This window comes from Actinia tenebrosa, unplaced genomic scaffold (assembly GCF_029948245.1).
Source record: "Actinia tenebrosa isolate PJP-AT-01 unplaced genomic scaffold, QUT_ActTen_1.0 PGA_scaffold2__45_contigs__length_23673736, whole genome shotgun sequence".
Taxonomy (NCBI): Eukaryota; Metazoa; Cnidaria; class Anthozoa; order Actiniaria; family Actiniidae; genus Actinia; species Actinia tenebrosa.
In genome coordinates, this window is record NW_028292579.1 from 5,324,436 (window position 1) to 5,339,925 (window position 15,490).

At 38.0% G+C, this 15,490-nt stretch overlaps 2 protein-coding genes across 3 annotated transcripts in view; one reads left to right on the plus strand and one right to left on the minus strand.

Moving 5' to 3' along the window:
* The first annotated feature begins 83 nt into the window (after positions 1–83).
* LOC116292767 (uncharacterized) overlaps positions 84–15,490 on the plus strand; it is a 57,012-nt gene continuing 41,605 nt past the window's right edge. The window contains exons 1-15 of one of the 2 annotated variants that reach the window (XM_031700119.2): positions 84–400; positions 3,178–3,327; positions 3,824–3,907; positions 4,442–4,573; positions 5,243–5,316; positions 5,518–5,629; positions 5,795–6,133; positions 6,355–6,600; positions 7,385–7,447; positions 7,706–7,768; positions 8,411–8,569; positions 9,208–9,291; positions 11,144–11,206; positions 11,563–11,625; positions 12,580–12,654. In XM_031700119.2, the coding sequence (XP_031555979.1) occupies positions 230–400; positions 3,178–3,327; positions 3,824–3,907; positions 4,442–4,573; positions 5,243–5,316; positions 5,518–5,629; positions 5,795–6,133; positions 6,355–6,600; positions 7,385–7,447; positions 7,706–7,768; positions 8,411–8,569; positions 9,208–9,291; positions 11,144–11,206; positions 11,563–11,625; positions 12,580–12,654 (1,878 nt within the window). In that variant the 5' untranslated portion in view covers positions 84–229. Of the gene's footprint in view, positions 401–3,177; positions 3,328–3,823; positions 3,908–4,441; positions 4,574–5,242; positions 5,317–5,517; positions 5,630–5,794; positions 6,134–6,354; positions 6,601–7,384; positions 7,448–7,705; positions 7,769–8,410; positions 8,570–9,207; positions 9,292–10,798; positions 11,054–11,143; positions 11,207–11,562; positions 11,626–12,579; positions 12,655–15,490 lie in introns of those variants that run through there. The other variant, XM_089034710.1, reaches the window with a different exon arrangement.
* On the minus strand, positions 13,142–15,325 carry LOC148909060 (uncharacterized). Its single transcript, XM_089034661.1, has one exon. The coding sequence runs from the start codon at positions 14,852–14,854 to the stop codon at positions 13,394–13,396; it is 1,461 nt and encodes a 486-aa protein (XP_088890787.1). The 5' UTR covers positions 14,855–15,325; the 3' UTR covers positions 13,142–13,393.

The following is a 15,490-nucleotide window of genomic DNA, read 5'->3' on the forward strand; positions in this document are numbered from 1 at the left end:
CTTATTTGGCATGGAAACAAAAGAAGCCCCTGTCAACGGTTAACCAATCAAAAACTAGTATTCGCGCGTCCTTTTCCCAACGCGTTCGTTTCTGTGCACTGCATTGGCTTCCTCATCAAATGTTCCATGGCTGAACGTTCTTAAAAGCCACACTTTAAAAGGTCATAATTGTCCTTTATTTGGCATATAAACTACCAAAATCCCGGTCCAATGAAATAGAGATTTGCAAATGAGTACTCAGAGGGGAGAACTGCTCGACGATCCGCTTCGAAAACCTCTGAATTTTGACTTAGATGATGACGATTTAGATAGTGACCTCGGAGAAGAACTAAGGGGTATTTACGAACACCGGCTTAAAGAAATGGAGAGTGTCGAAGTGAAAAGAGACAGTGCACAAAAGGTAGGTGGAAAGCGGTATTGTTTTTACCTTTGAATGCTATCTTTTATCAATCAGCTGATGGACCATAGAAATGACTTGTGATTAACTTGATGTTCCGACGTTTGAGCCACGTTGTTATGTCAGAAAAAATAGCCAAACTCACCCTGTCTTTATTTATGATCGAATTAGAATTATTTATGAGGACCTTTTGAAATATTCAATACAATTACCACTGACTTTAAGGAATGATTTCATTGTTCATTTAAGACGATGTTCAAACTTCAATTCCCAGGAGTCAGTTGACAAGATTTGCACGCTTTGCAAATCAGCCAAAACACGAGACCATCGGAAAATATACCAGTAAACTTTTCAACACTAAAATACTCTCCATGCATTGATTCTTTCGCTTTTGTTTTAAATCGAAAGTCGTTCTGATTCAAAATTATTCAAATTTCCAACGATTGTTGTGTAGCGACAGTATATTTGCTTTTGGCCTTCTTAGCAAAAGTGGAATGATGCTTTGTTGTGCCCTCTTCTCTCTTTCGTTTATATCTTGCTTTAAATCTAATTTCCGCCGAGCAGATGTCTTCATGTAATACCCTGTTTAATACAGCTTTCTGTATTTTTGATTTCAAAAGTGCTTATTGAATAATTCGAAGATTATCGCATTGGTTTTGAATTTTTTTCTTCGTTGAACTACCTATCACAGGTGTCTTGTTCATGATTTTAAGTTTGTTTAATACGATATAATCCTCCAGGATTATCAAGGCTGTACTTTTACCTAATTGCTAACAACTTGTATAGTTAAAAAGAAATCTTCGAATGTGGTTTCTCACGTGAACTGTGCGACGTCAGTACAATGACAGTTTTTTATACAGTAGGATATTAATTAAGTTACCATTAGTGCTCTTTAAGTTAAAACTAAAAAAAGAACATGTTAAGACAAGAAAAATAACCTTACAGCTGCACACATAAATTATATATAAGTGGCAGGAAAGTTTTCAAAAACACCCAATTTGTAATGAAAATTACCATAAGGTTTTTTTTTGCTGTGCCAACCATCTGTACAATATAGACTGGATTTGCCCTCCTTGACAACTGTTGTCAAGGCCCAAGTCAGAGAAGAAGCAGTCAAAAAAGGCAGAGTCTAAAGAGGCTACTTGCAGACATTGTGAATTTTTTCACGACTGCTTGCCCTCTGAGTTCAGTTGTTGGTGGAGGCAGCTGTCAAGCAGGGTGAAACCAGTCTAAATATGCCATGCTTTATGGAAATTTATGTTTAGCTTTATCATGGCTGTCTTTGTTTATATTGACTTTTGATATTGATAGCTAAATGATTTTCCTATTTAATTTTGGCTAATAAACAAGATAAACTTAATAAAAGCAGTCCACCAGTCAATCAAGGAAGTTTCTAACCTTATCTATTCTTAGAATAAGGATTCTATTTGATAAAAGTAGAGTCTAGTGATGTTATTGCTGGTTGTTTGTCATGCGTCTCAGTAGCCAGTCGGGATAAGTGATTGGCCACCAGTATATTTGATGGCTCAGGTAGATTTATTCAAAATAAAGACCCTGTTGTCTGTACTCTGCATGGTAACCATGGTTACAGACAGTGTAAATTGTTAGAACTGTTAATGAGAATACAGATGCAAGCATGTATAAAATACAGCAATACAATATTATTATTATGGCAGCAAAATGCATTCTTTTCTTACTTCTTTTGCATCTACAGCTATATTTATAGTTAATAAAATTATTCATCTAAGCTCAGCAGTGGAATATATGTTATGTAATGTTTAATAAACGAGCAGGAGTGTTTTATCGGGTATAAAACACGAGGCACAGCCGAGTAGTTTTAGACCCGATAAAACATGATCTGCAAGTTAATTAAACGGCTTAGAAAACTCATGATGTATGTTCTCATATTGTACAGAATTCTTTACGAAATGAACCAAGTTTGATTGGGGAAATTCAAGTTAAAGTTTATGCAAATGAAGATGAATCTATATCAGATATAAAACCTCCTTCATGGTCATGATTTCTACTGTGTTTCCTTCATGAATTATTAATGAGTTTTCTAATGTATCATCTTATACATTTTAGTATATGAGAAAAAATAATATTCTTAATTATATATCAAAAAAGAGCAGCAAGTGATTGTTCGGATTTACAAGCCAGCTAGCTAGTATAGGCTGGCATCCAGTCATTTCATTACCATCTATTTTGTCCTTGCCATTTCGACTACAATTATAGCCTATAATTATTATATCCTATATAATTATAACAGGCTTTAAGTGCTTTTTGATCTAGATTATAGGTGGTTTGCACTAATCAGTGCACACCACCTAATCTTAGACAAAAACTGAAAAGAAAATTGCTGATAAACTAGAATGAAACAAAACTTTTTCCCCTATAGCAATGCTGCTTACCATGCTAAAGAATGATTCATTGAGGGTGAATACTGTACATCAGTCGACCAACATTGTTTTGGGTAGGAGGAAGGGAGGTTTATTTTATTGCTCAAAATATACATAAATACACTCAGGATTTTTAATTTACATTTTCTTAGCTCTTTTGTCCAACATTTCATTCCTTGCACCACGTTGTTTTAAGTTGTTTGGAAGTACTTGGTACTTGTTTTTTTTCTTCTGTAGATTACATCAAGATATATAATTATCATAATTATAATTATATTAAATATATAATTAATCCAATAAGACAGCATTTTGACAGCCTTGAAAAGGCTCAAAATCCAGTCCAACCTGTACAGTGACTAATTATATTATTGTAATTTTCAGCATCAACTGCAGTCATTACAGACATATGTCAATGAGTTGAGTGAACAGAATGAGATTCTGGTCCAGACTGTGGAAGAGTTAGAACGTGAAGCCAATGAGAGGGTAGCTCTGATGGAGTCTAAGCTAAATAAGACAAACATCTCACTAAAGGTAAGGGAATTATTTTTAAAACTGTTTTAAATGCTACACATAGATTGGGAGAGCATGTGGAAATGAAAACAGTGGAGGAAAGGAAAGGAAAGAAAATAATGAAATATTAAGTTCTTAGGTTCTAACATTAGCTTTCATGGGCTTCCTTTTTAATAAGCTTTCAACACATTGTAAAATGAATTTGGATTTTAAAATAAGCCTTAAAAAAGCACTCAATTTCATTAAACCTTGAAAAAACCTACAGGCAGATCTATAGTCAGAGATTATACTCTGTATGGCTCACCTGAAATAACCTCTGGGCTATATGTAAAGTGTATGCTACATCTACCTCAGTCTGTATCTACCTCTGGGCTATTCAAAATCAAGGTTAATTACTGACGGTTCCAACCCTGAAACAACCTCTTGGTTTATCTCAAGGAGGGCATGGTTTACTTGTCTAAGCTGTACACAGAGAGCCAATAAACTAACAATTCTGTGCTCATGACATGTTCTTTAGGATGCTTCCATTAGAGCTAGTGATTCTGATAGAAGATTGGAAAAGGTTGCAAGAGAAAACGATCTCATCAATGAAGACCTGAAGGTAATTTCTTAATTTATTGGCACTAAATGTGTATTGAAATAATGATTAAAATATTGCACTATCATTTAATTGACACTGATAATAAAGACTCAAGTATTTTCTTCCATTGCTAACCATAGAAAACATTGTGTAGTTCCAGAAATTATCCATACCCACCCCACACAGGAATTTGGAATTTCCGAAGGGTTGGGGATCAGAGAAAGAACAAAAATTACAGAGTTTGTATGGAAGAAAATTGAAATTTCTGGGGGTAGGGGGGTGTCTTAAAAAAATTTCTCCGTGGGGGAGGGGAGGGGGTATGGTTATTTTTTGGAACTACACATTCTAACTTCTGAACCTATAGACTGTGCATGTCACTCTCTTGAACAAAGCTCTTTGTTATAGTAAATTATTCATATCCACGTATCTTCTCTTGTGCAACCATTGAACAAAAAAATAATTCTCTAGGGAATGACGTGTTCTGAAATGAGAAAAGCATGCCAAAGTTAAAGAGATCTATTTATAAGATATATTATTATTTCAATGACTATAAAGAGTTTGAAGGAAGAGCTGAGTGTCACACAGCAGCAGTACGCACACCTGCAGACAAGAGCTGAGGACCTTGAATGGGACATTGATGGTCTGGTTGAGTTGATTGGAACAGCAAGAGCAAGCGGAAAATGGGAGGTAACTATTAACACTCTTTTCTTTTCTATGTCCTAATCGAGGCAACAGTCGTGACAGGGAAATTGGGTAATACACTTCTGTCAATCAAATACTACAGATCTCACCGAACTGTGGAGACACGTCAAAAATTTGTCTTGCTAGCACGACCTAATTTGTCTACTGTCACGCCTACTTTTGTTATATGTACTACAGTGAATACCTTAATGGCAAAGTGCTAGATCCGAGACAGTGACAAAATTAGGGTGTGGTAGCGAAACAAATTTTTGACATGTCACAACAGTTTGGTGAGATCCATAGTAAATTGGTCAGTACCTTTACATTCTCTGATTGGCGGCAGTGTATTGCCCTATTTCCCTGTTGTGACTGTTGTCTTGATCAGTGTGTAGCAGTGAATAGTGTGGTAAATTTGAATGGATAATTATATCGTAGTTGTCTAGCATAACATAACAGTGAAAATTTGATTTTGGAGTAGATTAAGTATGACTGGCATGACATGTAAACCTGTCACCACTTGAAACTAGCAAATTAACAAGACCTGCACCTTTTAACCTTACCAGACTCATGCAGATACTCATGCAGTCTTGGGACATGCATCTCTTGATGCCATTTGCAATAAAACCTTATAGATAGATTTGTCTCATTGGTGCCCTGTGTTATCTGTTTTCTAAGTTTGCAGGTCTTGACTTGAGGACTGTTCCACTGGATGCCATTCTAGGAGCCCACGCTGCTGCTTCCAAACATGTGTAAGTAAGATATGACTTACTAAATTACAAGGAGCTGCGTTCCTTTGGGCCTTACACTGATTCCCCTATTTCACTATGACGTCACATCAAAACAATCTATTGTTTAAACGCAAAGGATCATGGTCGTCGGAGGGGGTTAAATCAACGCAAATTCACCAAAAGTTGTTCTAAAACCCGTATCAATCCATTCTTCATTTCCAGGGGTCAGGGTGAGAAACGTCTGACTGACCACATCAGCGAACTCAAGCGACAACTGACGGCCAGAGATGAGATCATCCAGAGATTACAGAAAGACCTGAAGAACAAAGAACAGGTTTGTTTGTTAAATGATATTCACTGCTATGGCAACCAATAATGGACAGTTATTTGACTTCTGTCAATCAAATTTCCAATGGTCTAAATTATGTTTTTTATATCTCAAACTGTCATGCAATTGCATAAACCAGCTAATATCCCCCCCTACCCCCTATTTTTACAGCAATATCAACAACTTTTAGACAAGAAAGCTCATGGTGACGAGAGGGTTGGTTCATTTGCTGGTGACTCCAAATCTTACGATTCTCACACTGAAGAATGTTCAGGTGCCATGACAAACAAAGACATCTTGATCCGACAGCTGAGAATGGACCTGGAACAAGCCAGACGACAGCAACAAATAACAGAACGAACCTTGAGGGAGTGTGAGATGGATTTAGCTAAACAAGATGGACAGATAGAAAAACTCCAGGATAATGAGACGTTCAGAGTTACTGATGTGTCCGCCAAGGAGCGCAGAATAAAGTTGCTGGAGACACAGTACAAGAATAGCAAGTTGGAAGTGAGTAGAATTGAGTTTTGTCTGTTTTTTTTTTGGTATAACCAGTCATTGCACGCTAGCTTTTTTCTCTACAGTGACTGCTACAACATGGAATTGAGTCGTGTCACGCAATGTTTCTACTTCTCCAGATAGCTTAGGTCATGTCTTGTGATGGTAACGCAAGAACCATGCATCCTTCACAATCATACATTTACTTGAACAAGTTACTTGAATGTTCTTAGGTGGCCCGATGCCAAGAGGTGATTAGAGAATTGCAGAACTCCGTGAGGTCTTACAAAGAAGGCAGTAGATCAGTACCACCAGATGTCACCAATGACTATGAACAGAGGATCAAACGGCTGCAGACAGAACTCGAGGCATCGGATGATCAAAGAAAGAGTGCTAATCGTGAACTGATGGCCCTGCAGACCAAACTGCGTGAGATGGAACTGATTCGAAAAGATAACCAAGAAGTTCTCAGTCAAGAGGTAAGTAATAAACACTTATTGCTAAAAAAGACGGTCATAAAGAGGCACCTTGGAAACAGAAAATGGCGATTACGGGGAAATTCTGCCCGCCAAGGACCAATCAGAGCGCACAATTTGTTCATTTAGATCAGGGCCGTATTTAGGGGGGGAGCACAGGGTGCACGTGCACCCCCCACATAAAAGCTTAAGGTCCGCTCATCCATCTCCTTTTTTTTCCTTTTTTTGGTTCTGCTTTCTTTTGGTTACCTTTTTTTGGGAGTTCTGCTTTCTTAAAAGAAAAGATCAATGGTCCGATTTTATTCGATGTGCACCCTCCCTGTAAAAGTTCTGGTTACGGCCCTGTGGATAATGTTCCTTTGCGAAGATCCAGGATTATAACGTACGTCTCCTTAGCCGTCAAAGGCAGAGTTCACAGGAGTGATGGGGCTGAGATAAGTCGATATCATATTTAAACAGCAGATCGCGAAGGAAGAATGCCACAAAGGATTCGTAAAGAAAACTTTGGCGTGCAGCGATAATGAATACCTCCATGAGTTTGTTTGATGTGTTGTTCTCTCCCTTGCCAAGAGGGTTTATTCTGCGGGGTTCGTAAATGGAAAAGGTGCGAGCGGAAAGATAAGGTTTTATAAAAACATATATTAAACAATAAGACGACATGGCCCAGATTAGTCGGTGCGCAAACTTATTTTGTTGTCCACGCAATGGTCTTTGGTAGATCTTCATACTGTTTGACCAATGAAGAAGAACCGCAACGTAACTGTTCCCTTGAACTTCTCCCCAACAGCTCACCAGCCGGGATTCAGAGCTTGGAAGTCTGCAAGACAGATACAATGCTTCACTAGCCCAGGTACTGCTAGTAATTTTACTACTGCCTACTGATGAATGATGCAGTGTGCGCTTTAAAAAGAAGTGGCGCTGTTTGAAATGCGTTATCCATTAAGCCTCCCAGCTAGCTTGTTCGATGGACTTCTTAAGATGGTCATCCCTGGTTTTTGCTATGTAAACTGGATAGCAATGCCACATCCATTGGTCCCTATATTCCAATATGATACCCCTTCCCCCCCTAAAAAAACCGGTTTACTTTAGCTTACTTTGGCTTCTTTAGGTTCATCAACTCGACAAAGAACTTCGTCAAGTGAAGGCGGAACGCAGTAACTCGGATTACGAGGTATACTTAGATTAACGAGAAGTGAAAACAATGCAGAGAACTCCTTTAAATCTAATGCAAATAATTTATGTGCCTGCCTTATCTTAGCTTGTTTCCTTAGCTATATGTCGAGAGATCTTCCATTGTTTAGGCATGTCGTACCATTATTATGGAAAGCCATTTCAATGTTACGGCATGTCGTATCATGTACGTGCTGTAAGTCAGTACCGTATGTTATAATTATCTCATACAAAAATGTTTCTATAGAAATCGTGTACTTGCTGTCAAGTCTGTACCGTATGTTTTCCGCTCATACGATAACGACTCTAATACAATTTATTGGTTTACCGCATCTTACTGTAGACGTTGTGATAAGATGTTTTCTTGAATGCAATGGGAAGCCATTTCAGTGATGTCGTAAACTGTAGGACATGTTGTGACATTGAAATGGTTTTTCCATCGTATAATCACAGCTAACAACACAAGCACTTGGATCCATTTACGGTTAGAGCAGTTTTCACATACAGCATTGACTTACAGCACGTACATGGTACGACATGCCGTGACATTGAAATGGCTTCCCATTGTCTTGCTTTCCGTATCGTTTCTTCTCTTGCGCATGAAAAATCCGCCCTAACTTAATCTATTTATCCCTTCCTCCAGCTCGAGAAAAACAAGTATTACGTTCAGCAGCTAGAGAATGATCTCAAGAAGTGTCGCGAACAGATAGCGGAATCTCAAGAACAGGTCCAGGCCTTACAGAAAGAACTGTACAGGTTGAAATCGTCTGCAGATGACCAAAGAGATGCTTTGGCAAACGAGGTATCGTAGGATCTCTATTTAACGACCACTATAACCCAACCAATCTCTATCTATTGGCCAAACACTCAAGGAGGGCCTTTGCAATAGTTTGTACCTCTATTAAGCGACCAACCTCAATTTAGTGCAGTGGTGGCCAGTGGTCCGTTGTCAAAGATGGTTTTTACTGAAGAAATAGAAAACGCGCGCGCGTGCTGTGTGCTGTCATAAAGCACGCGGGGGTTGGCAGAACACGAGAGAAGTGTTAGGAGAAGCACGAGGCGTAGCTCGAGTGTTCTGCCAATCCCCGCGTGCTTTATGACTGCACACAGCACAGCAAGCAAGTTTTTTATTTCTTTTATAAAATACAAATTACAATAATAGATAGGAATGACGCAACGGAAAGTGTGCGCGCGTGCAATGTGCTCTCATAAAGCACGCGCTCCAAACCAATCAGAACGCGACATTCATAACAGTTATTTTATAAACTAATTTATACCTCTGTTAAGCGACTAACCTCTATTTATCGGCCGGTCGTGAATGTCCCAGAGAGAGTTTTGAGAAGTTTTTTGTCAGTTCGAGCTTACCTTATCATGTTTTCATGCACTATCTTAGAAAAGTTGAATTGAAAGTAATTGCATTGCATTCGTTAACTATCCTAGGTTGCCGAGCGCCATGATGTGATCCTCAGACTCAAGGCAGATCTTTCTTCTATGGAAAACAAGTATCAAAATGCGTCATCCCAGGTATAGTTCATTGAACGAATATCTTACGAACACCTTCCGATTCACATCCGATCCTCTCCGAAACAACACCGAATAATCTACCGCGCCCATGTTCCGTAGTTTGTGAGGACGTTAAGAATCCATAAGAATCGCCGGAGCTGCTGTGGCCAACCGCTTATTCTGTCAACCCTACAATATTAAAATCGCTGTAGTGCAATGTCTCTGGTTGGAAACCAACCGCAATGTCATTCTGATTGCAAACTTGTACTAGGCTGCATCTCGCGTCGACTAGACCTCATTTCCTAAGCCTTCCAAATACCAAAAAGCTTGAATTCGACTTCAGTTCTACCAAGAAGAGCTTATTTTACCCGACGTTCCTATTCATTTTCGACTAGAGAATTTTTTGACAGTTGAAATCCATTATAATTCCTACACAATAGTACATAATAGTTTAATTTCAAACTAGAAATTATAAATAACATTTCATTAAGAAACAATAGTTTTTCCAACGCAGTTTCGCCCACTTAAATCGTGGCATTGTTGTCTTAATCCTGCCATTATCGTTAACACAGTATTCCTTTTGAGAGGGAAATTCGAATCCAGTTAGTTGTTTGATGTTGATTTTCATCGATATATTATTGAGAGGGAAGTCTGAATTCAGTTATAGCAGACGTTCAACTTCAACAAAATTAGGACTTCTTTTCCGATATATTATTGAACTTATTTAATTCACCAATGAAATGATGTACTATTGGCTGAAGAACAGTTACCAAACGTAAATTTGTGAACCGAAATTTTAGGTAGGTTTAATATAGATAGTTTTTTATCGATTGTGCAACGATTTCCAACTCACGAATCTTTGGTAGATTGTGGTATCGTATAGTCCCAATCAGTTTTTCTTTTCTTTTTTATTTGATATTTTGTTAGAACTTAGATTACAATTTTCAGTCAATTTATTACCAAAACACCTGTTTTATATCGCCATTTGGTTTGATAAAGAATACGTAAAACTTTATTGAGAATATGAATGTGAATATGAAATACTGAGTAATATATCCAATTATTTTATTTTTAAATGTGTTTGAAATTTGAAATGTTATTAGGATTTTAATCGATGACGAAACGAAGTGCTTTTATTCTATAGCACTGAAATGGCTTTCGAAATTTTTGCACTACAAAGGTTTCCTCAGATGTCCTTCACTATATTTTTCTGTATCTTTTTGTAATTCTTTTGACTAAAATCTTTTAAAAAATCAGAAAATTGTACTCTGTTTTAGCGTTTTTACTGCCGATAGGAAAAGGACATCAAGTTCAATTGAATTAAAAATTTTATTTTGTGATTTATTCGTTTTCTTAGTAACTACTTTTGAATTCCTAACTTAAATCTATTTAGTCTCTAAAGACGTTGAAGCATGCTTAAATTTAAATTCTTGAAAAACAATATCCATTTTCAAAAGTTCTTTTGTTCGGACGTTTTAATGACTCCTTTGATTCAGTTCATTGACATCTAAGAAATAAATATTCATAAGCTTTAGTCCTTCGTTGCAAAGAATTCAAACGGTCTCCCAATGACAGCTTTTGAACAACAGTAGAGTTATAAGGCTGTTGATTCAGGACGCCGAAATTTAGGATGTGAAGAAATTTGACGAGCAAACGTTGAAAGAAGTTTAAGAAAGTCGTCTTGGCGGGAAAACCCATGAAGTAACGGTTCATTGCTGTAAAGACTTTGTATAACTTTAGTTACGCTCGGTTCAAAATGTTTTTCATCGACGATACTACCGAGGTAATTGTCCAAAAGTATGATAAATAAACTTCTTGGGGATATATTGGTATTAGTAATTGATCTGTTTGACATTTTGGATTTTTATTTCAGCTTAGCCATAGAAACCAAGTCTTGCAAAGGATACGAGAAGAAAACAAAGAAATGTCTGAACAGGTTTGTCGTACAAATTATTTGTCAAAAAGTGCTTTTTTAGTTTCTTGGAAATTTTTGAAACTACTTCTAGATTCATTTAGTATTGTTCTAGGCACCCTCGTATTTGTTTTAGTTTACAGTTCTTGAGTTTTCATCGTGCTTATTTACTTGCAACTAAGAATAATAATCCACATTGTCATGCGTTTATCTGTCTGCCAGATTTCTTGTTAATGTGGCTTGGTATTTACTTAACTTTATCGTTCTTTTTGTCATTTTCCTTGATATATATAGTGCTCTGGGGCACTTAGAGGAATTGAATGGCTTGGTTTTAAATTGCATTGCATTGATTCTAAATGTCTTGTGCTTTATTGATACAGACTGATGATAAGAATCGAAAACAAGAGGGACTGGAAAAGAAACTGAATGCTGCCAACAAGAGGGTAAGGTTGAAAGATGAGATTTGTGAAAGCATTGAATACTTGCTCTTGAATGATAACAACAACAACCATGATGGGATTTGCAGCAATACAAAAAAACCAGTAATGATAGAACAATTACAGAAAAGCAATAGCAACAGCAACAAACCTTCAGCAACAGCAACACTGACAGCAGCAGCAACAGCAGCAAAAATATTTAAACTACAACAACAATAGCAACAGCAACAGTAACACTCACAACAGCAGCAGCAACAACAGCAAAAAATGTAAACTACAACTAAAACTACAACAACAATAGGAACAGCAACAGTAACAGTAACCCTCACAACAGCAGCAGCAACAACAGCGGAAAAGACTGTGAATAACAACAACCACAAAAGCAGCACCGATTGCATTAGCAACAACCACAACAAGGTTACAATCCTTCAACAAAAGCAACACTGAAATGCAGCAACAACAGCAAGCAACAACAGTAAGCAACAACAGCAAGCAACAACAGCAAGCAGCAGCAGCAAGCATCGACAGCAAGCAACAACAGCAATACAAGCAACAACAGTAAGCAACAACAGCAAGCAACAACTGTAAGCAACAACAGCAAGCAACAACAGTAAGCAGCAACAGTAAACAACAACAGCAAGCAACAACAGCAAGCAACAACAGCAAGCAACAACTGTAATAACAACAACCAACAAAGCAGCTACAGCGACAATGACATCAATATGAGACGACGGCAATAGCAGCAGTTATAATAATGGCAGTAACAATTAACAGTGATAATTTACCACTGTACTTTACAACACGCGTTCTGTCTTGAAGAATATCCCTATAATTTTGTGTAGACTGCGTCCAGTAACAATACAACCTTCCATTCGAGCCCCCAACACAAGTCAGCTCGTATTTCAGGAAAACTACGAATTGTTATATATCCCCCACTGACTTGCTATTTTTTGACCACAGATTTCAGACCTGGAGTCGTCTCTAGAGAAAAAGGCAAAAAACAGTATTGAAACGTCTGACCACTTGTCACAACTTGTAAGTACTGTGTAGGGGAGGTGTGAGGCGAAAATTTTAGTTTCACTGACTTTTTTTGTAAGCATTTTCTATGGTTGTTCCGCTTTGTTATTTCAACCCCTTCATTGGCAGAAGGGATTGCTGGTGTGTGTGTTAGATTATGGGCTACGATCAGTCTGCACTAGTTTCTCACCCTTCTTTCTTAAGTTCCGTATATATGAAGGTAGGGTGACCCTGATGCTCGCTAGAGACAACCTTGGTTTTTCTTCTCCAGGGACACCAAAAACAAGACCTGGGCCTAGAAGTAATGACGCTCTACCTTAATTTAATCGGCGCCTTATTTGCGTAGCTTATGCTTCAAAACCACTTGTGAAGATTAAAACGAAGTATTATCGTGCAGACAACAAGTCACAGCGCGTCGAGTTTTCTCTATCATCTCGTCCTTAATTCGAGAATTTCGGAAAATTAAGCAACTAAGATTACTGGATTTACCTAGTGTCTATAAAAAGATATAACTAGCTAAAAACTAGTGTGAGCTGCGTCGGTGTTTCTAATGAAACAGTAATGATGAAAAGGTAAATTATACACCGTGAAAAGATGAAAAAACTTACTGACGTTTCGGACGCTAGTCCTTCGTCGGAGTAAAAGAGAAAGAAGTGGTAGAAAGGAGTGTATATATGATAGAATAAGACAAAAGAAACCAATGAGAGCAAGGTAGGCAAGGAAACAAAAACAAACAATCAAAAGACAAAAGAAAAGGTTAGTTGAAAATAAAGCGTTCATTAATCCCGTTGGGACTAAGAGTGCCCAATAGGTGAATAAGCCGCATTTCTTTGGTCTTGCGACAATCATTGTTGCCGTTAAGCAAAGAAAGACCGAAAACAATGAAGTCAGAAAGAGAATGGTTAGCTAGATTAAAATGGCGGGAAACTGGTTTGGTGGGATCGTTATTGCGAATATCATAAAGATGATTGCAAATGCGATCACCAAGACGGCGGCCAGTCTCGCCCACATACAAAAGATTACAGCGGGTACATTTAATACAATATACAACATTAGAAGTGGTACAAACAAAATGGTCAGTGATTTTAACAGTTGATTTAGGACCGACAACAGAAGTGTGAGAGACTATGTGAGGACAAGTATAACAACGTTTACGAGAACAGCGAAAAGTACCAGGTTCTTTGTTAGAGGGAAGAACTCCCTTGACCAAGAAAGAACGGAGATTACGATCACGTTTATAGGAAAAGAGAGGGCGGTTGTTGAAAATAGCAGAAGTGCGAGTATCAGAGTCAAGCAGAGAAAAGTTGCGGTTAACAATGGGTTTAATGGAAATGTTAATAGGATGATACGTAAGAGTGAAAGGAATGCGGTCATTAGAGGGACGAGTGTGAGGAGTGAGAGCGGTGGTACGATCAATAGTAGAAACTTTACGAATGGCGCGATCAATAACATGAGCAGGATAATTACGCTTAAGGAAGAAGGAACGCATCTCAGAACATTTAACAGAAAAATCAAGATCATCACTACACAAACGACGAAGACGAAGAAATTGCGAGAACGGAATAGCGTTAAGAGTGTGCTTAGGATGAGAAGACGAGTAGAGTAAATAAGAATGAGAGTCAGTAGGTTTGTAATGGACACTAGTGCTAAGACGGTCGTCATTAACACTAAGCAAGATGTCAAGGAAAGTGACTGATGTTTCACTAACCTCCCACGTAAAGTCTAAGGCAGGGTGAAAAGAGTTAACAAAAGAGATGAAAGAATCTAAGTCATTACGCGAACAAGAAGTAGCACCAATACAATCATCAATATACCGTCCAAAAAACTCAGGTTTAGGTCCAGTATATTGTTGAAAAACAAGGTTTTCGATATAACCAACAAACAAATTGGCATAACTAGGGCCCATCTTAGTACCCATAGCAACACCGTTTATCTGCCGATAATACCGATCACCGAAAGAAAAACAATTAAGAGTAAGAACAAGTTCAGCTAAGCGTAACAAAGTGGGAGTGCTGGGCTCGAGGACAGGACGAAGATCGAAAAAATGCTGAAGAGCACGAAGGCCCTCATCATTAGGAATAACAGTATACAAAGATTTGACATCCATAGTAAACAAAAGCTTAGAAGAGTTATCAGGAAAGCGAAAATCGTTAAAAATACTAAGAGCGTGATTAGTATCCTTAATATAAGTAGGTAAAGACTGAACAATAGGCAGCATGAGAGAATCTAGATAGCTAGAGATGAGTTCGGTAGGACAACTACAAGCAGAAACAATAGGACGGCCAGGGTTGTTAGCTTTGTGAATCTTAGGAAGAAAATAGACGTGAGAAGTACGAGGAGTAATAACAAAAAGGTTTTTAGCAGTGGAGGGTAAAGAGCCATCAGAAATGAAAGAGTTAACAGTGTCTTTAACTAATTTTTGATTGTCAGGGGTAAGATCCTTATCCACTTCACAATAAAAATTAGTATCAGAGAGTTGACGTATAGCTTCCTGTTTATACAGGTCAGAACGCCAGACAACAACTGCACCGCCTTTGTCAGCGGGCTTAATAACAATGTCAGAACGATTGCGTAATTGACGTAAAGCCAACCACTCGTCCTTAGAAAGATTAGAATAACTGAGTTTACGGTTAAGATTGAGATTAGAAATATCACGGCGACACTTATTGACAAAAAGATCAAGAGAAGAAAATTGATCCCACCAAACCAGTTTCCCGCCATTTTAATCTAGCTAACCATTCTCTTTCTGACTTCATTGTTTTCGGTCTTTCTTTGCTTAACGGCAACAATGATTGTCGCAAGACCAAAGAAATGCGGCTTATTCACCTATTGGGCACTCTTAGTCCCAACGGGA

What these genes read in the sequence shown, in the direction of transcription:
- LOC148909060 (XM_089034661.1), bottom strand. Translation starts at nt 14,854, where the DNA reads ATGCTGCCTATTGTTCAGTCTTTACCTACTTATATTAAGGATACTAAT.